The sequence below is a fragment of the Thunnus albacares genome, chromosome 5, assembly GCF_914725855.1.
Source record: "Thunnus albacares chromosome 5, fThuAlb1.1, whole genome shotgun sequence".
Lineage (NCBI taxonomy): Eukaryota > Metazoa > Chordata > Actinopteri > Scombriformes > Scombridae > Thunnus > Thunnus albacares.
Genome location: NC_058110.1, coordinates 18008569 through 18026546, shown reverse-complemented (window position 1 = coordinate 18026546; position 17978 = coordinate 18008569). Strand labels below are relative to the sequence as shown.

The following is a 17978-nucleotide window of genomic DNA, read 5'->3' as shown; positions in this document are numbered from 1 at the left end:
AATCACCTCATAGTCTGGTGCCCCGCCCCTCACATCTGCAAGCAGTCATTCCACATGCAGCTGGACAGAAAGTGAGGTTTTGTCAGCGCTTTATCACAACCTGGTGGCAAGATGTGACTATGACATTTCATCAAAACACCCAAGCAAATGAAGTATGTTGAAAATTCAAACCTCTGCAAGAAAAAATGCCAAGAAACTGGTTTGATTCATGAGAGTGCAAACTTTAATCAACAACTTCAAAAGCTGATACATGATGATATGTTCAAATAATGTCAAAGCTCAGCAGTTTTCTTCTTTAGTTTTGACACTAAACACTATTTTCTATTCCATTACCACAAATCAGTGTCCAAGTCTTTGTGGTGAGGTGACAGTAGTGGAAGCCTGGAGGCTTTCCCACTGCTTACATACAATATTTGCTAACTTCTCATAAGATCATAATTGTTTTGCTTGAAAAATAAAGTATAACGGCCGACAGTGTCAGCCTGTTGCATTTAGCGCTACAAACACGTACAAACACAAAGAAGCATGGGTGTTAAAACACTAGCCATGAATTTTCCATATCTACAAAGTTTTCTCTTCATAAAAGCACAGTGATTTAGACTCTGCTTACAGTATCATACCTCTGTTTTCAGTGGTAAGAGTGAGGGTCTAGGTTTTTAATACTTTGATTTACAAAAGCAACTTTTTCTCTGGTTAAAACATATAAAACTTCATTTGAAACATAATCCATAAACACTGACAAACTGTGCACAGTTTTGTAATACTTAAGGCAATAATATAAACGCATATAAACAAAGTTAATATTGGGAATTGTTTGAAGATTGTAAAAAAATTAAAATTCAAAGGAATCTCTTTCAGTTTTGTTGGATGCTGTAAATCTGTAAAACATTGTCATTACATTTGGATATTAACCACAGCATGAGCCCTTTTGTAAATAAAACTAAAATAGGACTTTTACATGCTTTTGAACATATATAAACTTGGTAGGTTGTGCAACATAGCTGCATTATTATCAAATATCTATTCAGCCAAAATATTCTACTGAAGAATCTGGATTCAGCACAGTGAACACTTTATGGATGATAAGCTACATGTAAAGTTTCCTCTCATAAATACTGATGGAACGTGTTTTTTGTGCAGTGGATATGTTGTCTTCTTTTTTTTTTTTTCTTCAGTGATGGTGGAAGTTTTCATTTAAGCTGAATATACAAACACAGAAATCACAGATCACAGAAGCAACACTTAATGCTATATAGTGGTGAAGATCAGCATTGATTCTTCTAGTTGGCCTCTGCAACCAAATCGTACCTGGAAAAAAGAGAAAGGATATGATTTGTTTATATAACATTGGATAAAGTCAAGTTTTGAATATTTTTTGATACAACTCCATTATTACACAATGCTCAGTAGAAGTTTAAATCATTACCACTGTGTGACACCAGTCTTGAGGTCAATTTGGTCCAGGTCCAGCAGCAACTGAGGACAACAAGGACAAGCAAAAAATCATGTCCCACATTTCTGTATCTGTGGTGTCTGGTGATAATCATTATGAAACGTATGTGGACTTAGGCGATAACTAATAAGTGCATTTCAGATGTGATAAATCATATATATACCTTGCCGATAAGCTCCCTCTCTCTGCTCATGAAGGAGACATTGTTCTTCACGGACAGATCCAGTCTTCTCTGCATGGACTCCTCCAGAGAGAAATCAAAGTCAAACCTACAGACAAGAAGGAAAGAGAAAGGTGGGAGAGATGAGAAATGTAGCATCATCATGCCTCGTTCACTATCACTATTTGTTGGTCTTACCTCTCGTTGAATTCTGGGTTGAGGTCTCTCTTCTTGGTGGCAGTTCTCCTCTTGGTGGTAGCCTTCTTGTCAGGCAGCAGGATGAAGGAAACATAAGGGTCTGCACCGTCCTTGGAGCAGGCTGCCAGGGCTCTGTGAGTACACGGAGATCACATTTACAACATATGATTGTACCGACTGCTCCTGGTCAAGAATATGATGATAAAAGGGCAATGTGTGACATATAAAGACCTGCAGGCATGAACTGTGATGAAAAGCCTGTTTTCATCTGTGGAATAGGCGACGGTAAGCTTCACCTGACCTGCTGCGCTTGCGTTATCACTGCCTCTAAAAGACACAGCGTAGAAAATATGGTTATTGACATTATAATGTCTTTGAATATTTAGCATAACAGACATAAACCAGCAGTAGGCATTACGAATTGGTGTTTTAATAGGATGAAATAAACTTGAAAAAAGCCTACTAAAGAAAACCCAGACAACTATCTCAACAGTGGCGGCAGTGACTGCACAATGGAGCATTGATGATAGTGTGTGTGACTCACAAGGCGAATCCACCTCTGTGTCTGAGGTCTAGATGAGAGGGATCCCACTTGGGGATGACTTCTTCTACGCTGCCGTCATTACCTCCGTCTCCTGGAGGCTTACGACACACCGACAGCTGAGTGTCCAAGATCTGCAAGACACACAGAATTGAGATATCGCACGACATCGGTGCTGCATAACAATCTTGTATCTCACGTCTGAAAAATGAGTCAATTCTACAGACTTGCTGTGGAGCCAAACTTGAAGCTTTGAGAAAATTAAACAGCTGCTATTGTGAGCTCTTGAAGGGGAAATACACAGTCGGATGCTGGTACATTGTAATATAGTATCAATCTGTGATCTTCTACAACATTGTGGAAAACTCCCCCTCAGCATCAGATCAGCTGAGTCTATGACTCATTTTAAAAAGCTATTAGCCCCCCCCCTCCCCACCCCCCCATTGCTAACATGGCATAGAAACAATAATCAGGATGTATTGCCAGTACCTTGAGCGTGGCCCTCATAAGTATCTGGCTCTCTGGCAGAGCTCCATCGAGAGTGAGCCAACGGTCCAGCACCAAGCCCGGCTCAGCCAGCACCTCTCTGAGAGGAAGTGTCAATGATCCAAGAGCCTGGCCCCAGCTGTGGGAGAGCTACACACACACATAGATACACAAACCTTTTTACAAACTGGGTTTTTATCATATCTGTATAAAACGCCAGCTCTGACACAAAGTGGCTTTTGCAACCTAATAAATGGTGCAACAATTTTATCTGCCTTGCAGCCGCGTAGGTCAGGCAAAAAGTGTAAATTACAGATGCTGTTAATGACTCTCACCTTGACTGTGAGTGTTTCATCTCTGGGATCACGGACCAAATAGTGAAAGGCTTCATCCCATCGAGGAGATGTGGAGCGCTCACAGACCTTGAGAAAGAACAATCGAACAGGAGAAAATCATGATTCTTGTCAAATAACAGTTTTCTTTTGCTGCATACACACACTCAGCTCAGACATCATGATGCTACCTTGGTTCGGTGTGATACGCCTTTGTGGGTTATCTCAGCTCCAACTTTTGGCTCCTTTCCACTTTTCTTCAGCTGAAATTACACACAAAGAATAATGTAATACAACAATGTTATCAGCAGCTTCCACTAAAACTACAACACACATTACATCAGCAGTGATATCACGTATAAAACACACATGTAGCTGTAATTGTAGCAAATATTGTACTCCTCCACTCCTTTTAGTGAGGAAAAAACACATCATAGTAAACAACAAAGACAGCCCCAAGGGCTCATAGATATGATCTTACTGGCAGGCCGTGGGCACGCTCCACATACACAAACAGCACAGCTGATGATGGCACAACCTTGTTCTGGTATGACTTCTGAGACTGGTACTGCAGGATCTGTGGGAGCAGGGAAACAAGGGGAGTTTTATTAAGACTTATTGTGCAATAAGAATGTTGTGGTTTAAATTCCCTGCCTGTCTGAACAACACAGACGGATATATTAACATAAATAAACTAATCTATGGCATCTGCAAAGATAAGCTCATTCTCCACTTCTCCACTGCATGCTTACAGGCATAAATCACTCTCTAAACTCAAGTCCCTCACAGTCAAACAATATTCAAACATCAGTAATGCTATAAAACAAGCCCTCAGGGCTACAGAGTACAAGAGGCAAAGTCTTAAGAGTCTAACCTGCTCCAGTCTGGGTAGGTCAGACACTCTGGATAGCCACTCCAGCACCAGATGAACTCGGCCTGACTTCACATCATTCAGAGTATACCACTGTAATAAGAGTGGCATAGAAACAACCAGGTTATGACATAAAAATATACCTGATTTGTACAAAAACTGTTCAACTAATTTCAGCTACATGTCACGCACCGTATCAGTGAATTGTGCACTGATGATATCGCGTATGTTAAGCTTGAACCTGCAAAGAGAGGACTCAATCAATACTTTATCCTCCTTTCTCATTTACATATATTCATTTAAAAGCAAGATATTTAGTGAAGGTTTTTAATGTCTGGACGCACCTTCCGAGGAAGTCATCCTGATCGATGTCCTTGTCAAACAACTCAAACTGGATCTCCTGACCAGGAAGCTGGGTCAAAATCACCTAAAATCACATACATATTATATAAAATCTCATCTAAAACTCGATAAATCCACCAGATGTGAAGAAGAAATCTACTCTACATATCAGCCATACCTCATAGAGCTCATTCCAGGTGGGATTGAGGTTCTCTTTGATGGTGTGGCTGCGGAAGGTGATACCAGCCACACGGATCTTAACATAGGGGTCGCTCTTCCCCTTCACCATGCCCCCCATGAAGTTGTCCTTGGCTATCAAGTTTTGGGCCTCCACCAGATGGATTCGCAGCACTCCCTGTGGGCACACCAAGGACAGGAAATGTGATTGTAGTGTGTTTGAGCGAGACTGCTGCTGTTCGTCTCTTGGCAACTGTTTTTCTTTTACCTCAGATGCAAAGTCAGGGTCGGGTGTGGTGTGTTGCGGTCGTGTTGGTTGAGGTTTAGTTACCCCACCAGGCCCCACAGGGTCCAGTTCTGATGTGATTCCCCCATGACCCGTCCCGGGCTCAGAGGGTGAAGGGCGAGGAGACGGAGTTGTAGGAGAGGTATTGTCGCTCAGCCATAAAACCTAGTAGAAAACAAATAAGAGGTTATGGAGAGAAAATGTCAAGCAGTAAAATACTCACTTTCATGTCTGAGAAGAAGCTCCTTCCTACTTCAAACAGTCACATGAGACTTGCTCTTTCAGAAACCAGGAGATTCACATCAGGATAAACACAGAAGAGCAAATGCATGTTTCTGTGTGAGTGTTTTTGTGTTTCTGTGCTTACGGTGACCACATGCTCCCACAAGGACAGAGAGATGAGGCAGTAAGACTACTTTAGGCTTAAATTTTAGTGTTAAGTTCAGGCATGTACTGGGGAAAAGTTACTGTTTAGGAATTCATGTGTTGAAGATCGTTATCTTCAGCCTAGTAATGTAAATGTTTGTGTGCATGTGCTAGTGTACTTTATAGCCTCTTCAAATTCTTATCCACCACAATCTCCGTGGATAACACAAACAAAACCAAGTTTAAATTTGAGATCTTTGTCTCATGTTTTGAAAGGGTAGTTGTGAGTATGATCTGCCTGGTGATTGTTCCCTTGGCCAGAGCACTGCTTTGGGAGCTGATAGGATTTCAAAGTCTTCCCCACAGACACCCACAGGGCTTTGAATTCAGCTCCTTCAGCTGAAGTTCACATTCCTTATTTACTACACTGCACCACACATGTGAGTGTGTGCAAAAAGAAAAAGAGCCTATATGTGAAATACCAACCCGTAGCACAATTTTGATGTAGATGCGGCTGGCAGAACCAGAATTCTCCAGGTGGAACCACTGGTCCATGGTGAGTTCATGGGTTGCCAGAACACGGCTCAGAGGGATGGTCAGACTGCCCAGGGAGAAAGCACGATCATCATCTTTCACCTGATTTAAAAACACAGGAAAAGAAGTTGTGAAGTTGGGATGAAAATTGGGGAAGGCAAATATCATGATGGGAAAAGGGACATAAAAGGTTAAGACCATGGGCCTGCAGTTTACAGAAATTAGAGAGAATAAGAGGAAACATTTATAAAACCAGAGAGAAAATCAAGAATGTATTTAGTTTAGGACTGAACAATTAATAGAAATATTATCGAAATCGCAGTATGACCAAGCGCAATATCCAAATCAAAAGAGCTGCAATTTTTTGAAAAAGGTAAAATGTGTCACAACATACCATTATAAATGAAGCATTGTGGTGCTACAGAGACGCCCCAGCCTACAAATCATACTCTCTAGATGTAAAGGAACATGCTTGTTTGGCACAGACCCCCACAAAAATCACATCATCATCATTTTTATATTTTTTCAGTGAAAATGAAATGCAAAAATTACCATTCCCACAACAATCTTTTTAATTTTTGATATATCGTTCAGCTCTAATTTAGTGAACTAATCACCTCGACAATGAGTTGAGTGGAGCAGCAATATATACAGGTTTTACAGTTAGCTTAATTGGTGTGTTCAATTATTACTCATCGAATGACTTACTTGAATGTCAATGTCTTGTTTGCGAGGATCCTGAATGAAGAAGGTAAAGGCATCCTCCCACACAGGGTTGTTGGTCCCATAAGAAGTCTGCAGTAGAAAGAGGAAAACATTCATTATGTTTGCAGTTTGGTTTAATGTACTAACAAAAAGTTATATTTAAACTTACCTTGCTCTCTTTAGTTGTATCCTGAACGGAAATTTGCACCATCGGGCTTGGGTCCTTATTACCTTTTCTCATCTAAAACAAATGAAACACATGGATGTGGGTAACAGATGAAAATTCAAAGCACACCACATGACGGAGCCTCAAGTAGTGTTAATCTTACCGGGAGCTGATAAGCTTGATCAAGATAGATAGCTAGGATGGCGGCAGATGGAGGATCAGCTGTCTTACTGGTCAGGTTCTGGTTCATCTGGATCACCTGGAGGAAGAATAACAGACAGAAAGCAAAAGGATGTGAAGAAAATGATCTAAAAGTCTCATTAGTGGCCCCTAGAGACAGCGATGTTCATTACATCCTTACATTTGGATTGAGCAAACAACATATAATTTTACTATTTTCATACCTTCTTAACAAACTGATGAAGAATATTTTATTCTAACTGATTTATTGTTTGACATTGTTAAATTGATTTTATTTATTTTTACCAATGGTCTTAACTTTGTCTTGCAATCAGGTGAAACACACACACACTTAAACATAAAATACATAAAACATATAATGAAAATATATAAAACATGCTGAAAATGCTAAAATCAATCCAACATACAACACTGGACATCAGGTGACAGCATAACATAACATACGTCCACCATCTTTTTCCAACCCAAAGGTGCCACTTATATTCTTTCTAGGATGTAATCTTTTATGTGATTCTTTATGAGAATTTTACAAATAATATTGCAATTACATTTTTGTTTAATTATTACATGTGGCATATTTTGTGTTATCTGTTCTACGTTGTCAATCTGTACCTCATTTTTATTGTTGCCTGTCTTGGCCAGGACATGTGAAAATTAGATTTTTTTTAAATCTCAGCAAGGCTTTTCTGGTTAAATAATGTTAATTTTTTACAAAAAGTCTGTCACACTGTGAGAAAACAAGTACTCAAGAACAAGTGATGTTTGACAATTATAAGGTCATGTGATGAGTTTGACTTTTCAAACTCACTTAGTAAATAATCATGAGACAGGGCATCCTGGTGGTTGTGTGTTTTAAGACATGTAACGTGATCACAAAGTTCCCAGTTAAATTCTGTCATCACCCTCTCTCCTTGTGTTTGCTGTCTCTCTACACTGTCATACTGTCAAATCTAGGAAAAATGCCACAAATAAATAAATATATGGTATATGGCATATAAAAAAATACTAACTACTAATTATTAGTGTTTCAATTTTGTCCACATTTCTACCCAAAGTTATGCAGTTCGTTGGTCAAAAAAAAATCTATTGCGTAGCATTAGGCTGTTGTAGACTCACCTCACTCAGTCTGTCAGCAGAGGACAGCAGAGAGAGCCATTCCAGCCGGAGGTGAACACTGCCGGATGGGACGTCCCTCAGATTGAACCACTGTTTACAAAAACAGAGGATTCATTAAACGCACATTTCTCTCATCCAGAGGAGATCTTTGAGCCTGGACAGGACGGCAGGATTAAATATGGTGCAATCAGAGCAGGTCACAAGGAGGCACATGGAGTTTAGTGTCACATGCTAACAGGATTACTGCAATAGATGTTTTCCAGGGCAAGACAATGTGATGACTGTATTCTTGTATTTGCTGTTTATTATTTGATCTGAGTGAGAAAACAAGTACATGTAGTGATATACTGGATTTTGTCTAAAACCTCCAAAGGTTAAACATAAGCAACTACTACTTACATCATCCACAACTCTGGCCTTCTTTACAATATCAAGATCCACCTTGACCCTGAAAGAGAGACAGATAGAGAGAGATAGATAATCAATGAAGCAATGAATCAAAGAGACAAAGGTGCTCAAATGTCGCCAGAATCATGGCCCAACATGCAGAGATGGAAATGACATGAGAAGCACATACTATAGAGACAGAGTAAATGGATGAGAATGAATAAGCTACCTCCCCAGGAAGTCATCCTGGTCTGGGTCTTTGTCAAATACTTCCACTTCCAACTCCTGACCAGGTACTTCATGGACAATCACCTGACACACACACACACACACACACACATACACATAAATGGACAAATACACCACACGCACAACAAATATACAAATATAGATACAGCCACACATGACACAATAACACAAGGACATACGAACAGAATCACAATGGCAAGAACTTTTAACCATTGCGCTAGATAGATGTTAGTAATTTAAAATCTATTCAGTGTTTGGCTCAAATTTAGTTTGGCTCAAATTTGTGTCTCAAAAACAACAAATATGTCCCTGAGACAGCACTTTTCGTAAGACTTTCTTATCTCGGAAACAGCAGCTTCCTGTTACCAAAACAGTAGATAAAATCTCCACAAAACTGTTTATCTCTAAAGTGCCACCTATTTACTACCAAAGACTCAGTGCAATCATTATGAAGCAAGGACACCAACACCAAGCTTTAACTATAAGCGCACAAGTTGGTGGGAAATGCAGCACCTGAATATCAAGGCAAAGCCATACAGTATATCTCATGTTTCAGGTGTATTTTCTGTCCTCCCAACCCCTCTCACCTCATACATCTCCCTCCACTGGGGGTTCAGGTTGCTGTCCACGTGATGAGAGGTGAAGATCTGGGTTCCCACGCGCAGCACGGCATACGGGTCGGACTTCCCGTCAATTAAGCCCCTGATAACTGTATCCTTGGCAGTCAGGTCCTCAGCCTCCAGCAGGTGGATACGCACGACTCCCTAGCATGTGCATATATGCAGGAAAACACATCAATACACAAAGAAAAAGCTTCCTCACAAATCACTGGTCCATGTTTCTCATTTACAATGTGAATTTTGCTGCATGACTTTCAGGCTATGTGTTTGTTTGCAAATAATATGCTGAGGCAGATCTGCTTCAGTCTGTGTGGGTCCATGTTGCTCCAGGTCATTCATTATTGAGACAGTTACCCTTGGGAGAGGGGAGCGGAGCTGCGCAATGTGCAGGTCGGCCACCAGGGGAACAGTGAGACGGTTGGGGAGCACCAGGTAGGAGGCTATTGCATCCATTATCATAGTGTCCGATATGGAACTGCAAATGAATGCAAGGACGATGTTGGCGACACAAAGGGGAGGGACACACAGACAAACAGACAGAGGCTATACTACTGCCGACCATGTGAGCATGCATAAATAACATGATATCCAGGTTACACAACCAATAGGAAGCACCCATTGGCTAAATGTGAGGACAGCTTTCTGTGAAATCATGTTGGCTTATGCCATTTACAGGAGGAATACAATTACAAAAGAATGACAAACTGTCATTGAAAGCATTGCCAGAGGGAAGTGAAAGGAAATTTTACGCCTCTGACAATGCTTTAATTGTATTTTCACAAAAGTACATTATATAAAATCATAACACAAACAGTATAGAATCGGCCACCATACAATTACACTGAGTATGACTGAAACTTTTCAGACTATTAGTTTATGTTCATATTCTATTTAATTGTACTGTAGTTGATTCTATACTGTCCACATTCTGACATTATATAATATGCCTTAAAAACTACCTGAATATAAAAGCATGGAGTCATAATATAACAAGGTGAATAAATATACGAACACCAGTATGGCATAAATTTCTAACAACTTAAAGGACAAGGGTGGCATTGTTCAGTATGTTGCTATCAACAAACCGCATGAAAGGAACAAAACATACAACATTTCTCAATACTTTTGACTTCCCTATCTTGTCTGTGGCACTCACGCCCATGTCATATAAACATATAAATATGTATATGTACACATATACACAGATTTAAAAAAAAAAAAAAGCCACCATGTTACCAGATAAAAAGTAATTTCCTAAAACTATTTGGCACTGTACTTTTTAGCAAAAATTACTCAAACAGGAGTAAATAAATAGTGCAGTTGTTGGGGACTAGTTTCAGCCAAGGATAAATACACATTCGCTGCTCTATCAGCAGTTGGAGGAACTATTAATTTATTTTCTCTGTAGACAATTGTTGAGGAAGTTACATGGCTTGAATGGGCATGAAATTCAAAGGCTTAACAGCTACGTTTGTGGCTCTATGGTGCAGAGAAATAGCTATAGCAGGTTTTGGATACACAGGCAAAACTTGTTAGTAGGATCAGCTCATTGTTGGTTTTGGTCTTGTCATGAGATTTGTCAACCATAACAAAATATAAGATACCGCCACCCTTATCCTTTAAGGATTTAATCACACAGATCTGTCAGTGAACAGAGGTGTTGCTGTCTGTCTGTTTGTTTTGGAGCTCCTTTGAATTCCAGGTAAAACCGTATTTGATTCTGGTAGCAAAATAAACATAAGCAGGCACTCCTCATTAAAACACAATTAAAAATGAATACCAGATGGACAGACAACAGATCAGTGCGGCTGCACCCTAAGAGATCTAACCAATGCTCTACTATCATCAACTCACTTCAGCCCAGGGATATCCAACAGATTGGTCAGTCCGGTCCAGTTGATGTCCAGTTTCTATGACACAGATGAAAGTAATGACATATGAATACAGTGCAGTGCAAAACTGAAAAGTACTCAGATTTGGTTCACTGGTGCTACACTCACAGGCCTGCGGATGAAGAACATGGTGATGGCTCCAACCAGTGGCACATCTCCGATTAGAGGCTCGAGGATCACACGTAGCTTCCCATGGAGCTAAAGAGAAAAATGTAATGTAAGCACACTGATAGGATGCTTTTAGGACACTTAACTGTGACCACTAACACAGGAATATCTTGATATTTGTTCTTATACCTGGACTCCTTTAACTCCAGCTTTGCAGAAGTACTTTTTGATTTCCACATTGATCTCTACATCGCCGGCGTAGCTGCAGATAGAAAAGATACATGTTTAACCAAAGGAAGCGGCTGATTTCAGTTATGATAGACTGCTTTCTTTTTTGTATTAAGTAAACAAAGATCTGCGGTTACAAACAAGGACAAACTAGTGCAGGACATTTCATGATAAAGAATTTCTTGTAAGCAATTTGTTATGTGTATAAGCAATTCTTCTCTAATTGCTCATACACAACATGAAACAACATGAAATAATGAACTAATAAAAGTGATGCATTACCTCAGGTACAAATCCAACATAACTTGTCTCTTATCTTGTTCTGTGTGAGCCTTTACACCAGCCACCTTCAAAGCCTGTGAACACAACAACTGCTATTACACAAAGCAAACAAGACTGATGAGTCTTTATGAAATCACATTAGCGAAGATGCACATGAAGACTATGATTAAATTATCAATCTTTCTGCTTGTAACGAACAGACTTGTGAGAACAGCTCTGTATTACTTGTCTTATATACAGTATATATTATCCACATTAATACACTGGGTATTTTCTCGGTCACGGCACATTTACAGGATGAATTGCTGCTTTTCTGACAGCCAGTTCACATACCTTGTCTCCTATGTTGACCTTGGTGAAGCTGAGAGTCTGCAGGTGAATGCTGGAAGTGCGGATGGCAGGAGCGACGGTCTCTACCAGCAACTTCTCCAGATACTGGCCTATAAAAGGCCAAGCCTGCTGCAGGATCTACATGAGAGAACATATGGCCATCGAATACAAAAAACCATGGTCCAATGTTTTATTACACAGTACACACATTAGATACAGTGAAGTCATAAATAAATACAAGTAATAAATGTCGTTCATGTTTGCAATAGTGATATATTATGTGTAACCGTGCATTATAATCTTGCAGATGTTAAGTCACAGCAAAGCACATCCTGTTAATAAAAAGGGTGGTAATCTTGCAGATGTTAAGTCACAGCAAAGCACATCCTGTTAATAAAAAGGGTGGTTGCCAGAACAAGACAGGATATAACCAAGAACCATGAACAAACATAGACAAAAACACTCTTGATAAAACCGCGACCACAGACTGTTTGTCTTGTGGCTAAAAGGTTTTTCACGGTAGGTTCAGCAAAAACTCAACTAACAGAAGACACAATTGAAATTGTGAATAATAGCTCAACCATTAATAACTCAGTTATTTATTTTGGAGCACATCATTCTAAAGTATAATTTAGGGCTGCAACAAATGATTATTTTCATTAGAGATTAGTCTGTCAATAATTTTCTCGATTAATCAATTAATCATTTGGTCTATAAAATGTCGATCAATGTTTCCCAAAACCAAAGGTGACGTCTTCAAATGTCTTCTTTTGTCCCGACCAACAGTCCACAACCCAAAGATATTTACTTTACTATCATAGAAGACTAAATAAACCAGAAAATATTCATATTTGAGAAGGTGAAATCAGAGAAAAGACTTTAAGTCTTTAAAAGACTACTCAAAATGTTTAATCGATTATCAAAATGGTTGGTGATTAATATTTTGTCGATCGACTAATCACTGCAGATCTAGTAAAATTAATAATAAATAATCGGTAATGCTTCGTGGGTCCATAAAAAGAACTATGTAATTTGAATCTAATTATAGCGAAAATACAGTGTTCATTCAATTAGTGCACTTTTAATTAATTAATTTCAATTAATTACCAGTGTAACACATCGTGTCTTTTAGTCAGTGCACATGTGGAATTTGTCTACAGGAAAGAACATAATTCAGCATATATGGAGAATAAAGTTTCTAATATTAAATGAATAATGAATAAATAAGGTTTAATTTGAGCGTTGTCTTTCAAGTAAATTCTTATTTTCCAATAATAAGTATCAAATTATGGTTGTTCCAATTAAATTGTTAGGACATTATGGCTCCATAAAGTAAAGTGTTACCAAATAATCAAGGCTGTTTCACTTGATATACTACAGTAATTCTCATTGATTCTTTGTGATGAAGGGTTAGGAATCACTCCACACACTTTCACACTGGTGTTAACTTCAGCATTTCAGTGTGAGGTGTAAAAAAAAGTCCTGCCAGCTACTATTTACCAATCCTCTGACCTCCATCTCCAAAGTCCTCATGAGGATGGTGATGGTCACAGGCTATAGCTACAGGAGTGTCCTTTAGGCTACATTATTAATGACACACTTATGGACACGATGCAGTCTCTAAAGGTACGACTCCTCACAGCTTATTTCACATTCATTACTCACAGACAACACCCGACCCTTCTCTCCTTCTCTCATTCTACAGGTTGTCAAATATAATACAAGGGCTGATGCATGTTTGTTTGCGGCCGCACATGAGGAGGATAAGTGTGAGTGGCCTGATCACATATCAGGAAGCCTAGGGCAAAGACGTGGGCTGGTGAAAGATGAGTCCAGCAAATTGCCATCCCACAATCTGGGCTTCTGTCACCAAGTTCTTTATGTTTTTTTTCCACCAGAGGGGTGATTTGTATTATTAGTATTCACATCAACACCTGCCCTGCGCCGATGTGAGGTTACTGCACTGACAGAGACAGAGCGGCAGAGATATGATCTGAGCCGCTTTCCCTGCCTCTTAACAACACCAGTAGATAATCTGCTCTGATGGGGAGTCTGCAACGTGAGCCGGGTCACTTAAAGTCTTAATATTAAATGTGAGGCAATAGAGCTGCGTTCGAGTTACTCAAGTTAATCATGAGCACTTTATCTGGAAATGATTTGTTGTTTCCTGTGCTTTGCAACAAGTTCAGCTGAATTACGCAGAGCAGCTCGCCATCATACGAGTTGCAGCATGTTAAAATAGAAGATTTTTAAAAAATATGAGTTATTAATGTAAAAATATACAGCACCACATACCGTATGCAAAGTCTGATAGGAAAAACACATACCTTATTCAGCCACTCCACTTTTTCCACATCTGGAAAGTTGACCTGTGGACAAGTAATATTGGTCAGGCATGAACTCAAATATGACGGAGTAGTGTAAAATGGTCTACAACATTTAGCAGAGTAGTTAAAATACTTGAGCAGATTATTTTAGTCACATTTTTCTGAGCATATGTAACATACTGTACTAGATACCTGAGTTATGTTCCAATGGGGCACTTTTATTTTAACCAAGTCATTTCCATGTATTCTTAACACGTATTAACTTAGTTTTGCAAGGCAGTACTTCCACTTGAACACATTATCTCAACAGACTTATAAAATATACAATCTGCCAACATACTTCAATAAAAAGTAGAGAGTGAATACAGGCCTAACAAATGAGGCTAATTTGGTCAGTGGTGAAATTTCAGGAAACCGTCACGCAAATGTTGCACATCAGCTTTTCCTCCAAACCATGAGATCTTGAGATTGGGCCTATCTGCCATAAAAACACCCACTAACACAGCCATACGCACACACACACACACACACATGCATGCACACACACACACACACACACGGTTTCTCCTCTCTCGCTCTCTATCCAGATATGGTGGTTCTAGTCACCGCCACTGCTCTGAAAGATGTTTATATATCATCATGTTTTTGGAGCCAGATAAGGTCAACAGCAGTTCCATTGTAGTGAAACTGGAAGAATAAACACACATACAGAGAGAATCTCTCCTAATGCTAGATAAATTATTTTTTCAGTAGCTAGACCTGCATTTTACTGTCTACTCAAGGGACGCTCTCTTCAACATCAGTGTAATTCTTTCCACCTTACCACCACAAAGATCTCATCTGACATGTTAATTCACATTCCTCAGTGTGGCAGCAGTTCAGACTAATTCCCCAGGCACTGCACATTAGAAATGTCTAAATATGGGGCTGGTCAGGGACAGGAGGAAAAAACTGGGGAATGTATTCATTCTAAGAAGTTGCAAGATTTCTAAACATATAACAAGGATCTACTAATGGGTAACATGCAGATACCAGCCTATCACTGTGATGCAGAGTAGCTGAGATGCAGCTTAGGTTCAACCTGACAGATGTGACAGATGTGACATGTGATAGGCTACAAACTGCAGAGCATGACCATGGCAGGTGGTGAACCAGCTTGGAGTGTGGATACAGGTTCTTACCCAGGGAGGTAAATCGCTTTTGGTTCTGAAAACCGTTGCAGTGGTAAATTCCCTCTCGTTCTCCAGAAGATACATTGCAGACTTGTGCCTCATCATTTTCTCCTGTCGACCGTGTTTCCATCCCATGTAGATCATCAGACCGAACAGGATCACACTGATGCTGAAGCCATAATATCCGGCCAGGTACACCGGTAGAAGCGCACCCAGGCATTTTCCAAAGGACCACAGCACACTCACTGCCCGTTCACTGGGAGGCTGGCTCGGTAAGGCCGGGGCTGCACCCGCCGTACTTCTTCTGATGACCGGTTCTACATCCGCGGGTAACATCGCAAGATCCGTTTGACTTCACTGGCTTGACCTGCCCTTCAGCTTCTTTGCTTCTGCGACTGAGTGTCAAGCTCCACTGAAGAGTTACCACAATTTTATTTCAAAAACCATCGAGAGATCACCGATCGACTGCGTGTTTCGGTGGGTTAAATCATGATCGGAGCTTCTCTCCGCTGCGCGCCTCCTCAGTTCCGCAAGGCACCAGAACTGTCTATTCCGTGTTTCATTTACGTGTAAGCTGCTCACGCCAAGCTGGGCAAGAACAGACCTAGACCCCTTGAGGGCGGGCTCTGCTTCAAGCCCTCCTTCACATGAAATCCAGTAGAAACCTAAACCCCAGAATTAACTTTTAGCGTCATGCGCTGTCACGGGCGGAGCGTATTACGGCCTATAGGATATGCAAAGTGGACGAATGTTTATTTATACCAAACACACAAGAGGACACGTTATATCAGATAAACATCATCATCATTTAAACGAGATGATCTTCTACACCCGACACATTACAGGTAATAATAATGCTCGGGCTGCTCAACCCGTTATCTTTCTTACATAACCGGATCATGTCCTGCATGCGCAAGCGCTCATTTCCACTGCAGCAGCTTTCCTCAACTTGAGCATGACGGCACCAGAAGATTCACTGAAAGAGGGGTGTATTAGCCAGCCTTTGCTGCTTTATCGAGTTGCTACCAGCTGCCGTGGTACTCATAATCTCCCCCCTGTTATCGTGACAAAACCAGGATATGCGCCAAATGTCCCTAATGCCATGTTTACGCACCAGTAGCCTAAAGTGTAATCTTAACATTTAGAGCCCAGCCTCATGTAGAATTTGTCATTCAGGTGCGTTTTTGTGCCAGGCAAGGTTTAATGGCTCCCTGGTTGCCTGGATACAGTTATATTTGCTCGGAGGGTGTATAGTTAGACAACCCTTTATGTAAACAGACCGTCTCAACATCAAGAGACTTGTAAAAAGTCACGCAGATTTAAACTCTGTTCATGAACTATTGTAGACAATCAACGTGAGGTCACAAACATGTAGTGCTATGAGTCAACAATAAACCTATGAGTCACAGGAAATGGCCTTAAATACGTTTTCTCAAATGTTTTATAAAAAAGGTTCAATACAATTAGAATGTGCAATATAAAAATTATGTACATAAAAACTAATATGCATAGAGCCCAAGTGCATTAAGTTTTCATTATACCACATTTCCACATCTATTCTTATAACCATTCTATTGCTACACATCTCTCTTTACCCACATTTTATATTGATATTTTGATATTCATACCAAATGGTATTTCCTTCTTTCAATTCAGTCTTTCCTGTTATTGTACATTTGATTCTTTTATATTGTTATTTCATATTGTATATCTGGCATTTTTATACAGTCATTTGTATATTTCTGAATTACTTTGCACCTCAGTGGAGACGCAACTGCAGTGTTATTGAGGACGACAAAACTCTCTGAAATCTCAAACATCATTTGATCTGATACTCAAATTGCTGTTTAAACAGTAAAGAAGTCATTTCAGTTCTGAATTTTGACAACGTTATTCAGATTGTAAAGGAGCTTGTCGTATACCAGTCAGTTGATATAACAAACCTCCAAACTGGTATTACAATGTTTTGCCTCTCTGGTTTGCAATTGACTGTGCTCATGAAAACACTGAAGTTTCCTTGCAAGAGAGAAAATGAGTAGCCTCTCCTTCTGACCCTTTTATACATCTGACAAGCTTGCAAGGAAAGAAAATGTGACAGCAGTATTGTTTACAACTGACATACAAGTATTCAACTCAAAGTATTGAACAAAACCAGTCATTACAGATTTTTTTTTATCACTAAACAAATTTTCATGAAGAAACAGGTTGATAAGATGCTCTAAAATATTTACAGATTATTAGTTTCCATTCTCTGCTGTAAAATCTTACATATAAAACAATGGCTTCATTGTGCTGATCTCCAAAATGTCTCCAAGCCCACACACTGCAAACAAATTTGTTCACATGTCTACAGCGCTTGTCAGTGTTGAGGAACAAGCGCATTTAAGTAAACAACCACATTATTGCATCTTATTTAACTTGTTATTACAAGTTAACTAAGATGCAATAC

At 39.7% G+C, this 17978-nt stretch overlaps 1 protein-coding gene across 1 annotated transcript; it reads right to left on the bottom strand.

Annotated features, from left to right (window-relative positions):
- Window positions 1-200: 200 nt before the first annotated feature.
- Window positions 201-16901, bottom strand: esyt1a (extended synaptotagmin-like protein 1a). Its single transcript, XM_044350923.1, has 31 exons — window positions 15539-16901; window positions 14358-14399; window positions 12034-12168; window positions 11701-11774; window positions 11380-11452; window positions 11191-11280; window positions 11045-11100; window positions 9545-9665; window positions 9158-9334; window positions 8551-8633; window positions 8334-8382; window positions 7935-8024; window positions 6781-6876; window positions 6621-6692; window positions 6455-6541; window positions 5699-5848; window positions 4829-5011; window positions 4562-4738; window positions 4386-4468; window positions 4234-4282; window positions 4045-4134; window positions 3652-3747; window positions 3362-3433; window positions 3174-3260; window positions 2842-2988; window positions 2356-2486; window positions 2043-2138; window positions 1812-1943; window positions 1617-1722; window positions 1427-1476; window positions 201-1308 (listed from the first exon to the last, which is right to left on the bottom strand). The coding sequence occupies exons 1-31, from the start codon at window positions 15863-15865 to the stop codon at window positions 1281-1283; spliced, it is 3249 nt and encodes a 1082-aa protein (XP_044206858.1). The 5' UTR covers window positions 15866-16901; the 3' UTR covers window positions 201-1280.
- Window positions 16902-17978: the final 1077 nt, after the last annotated feature.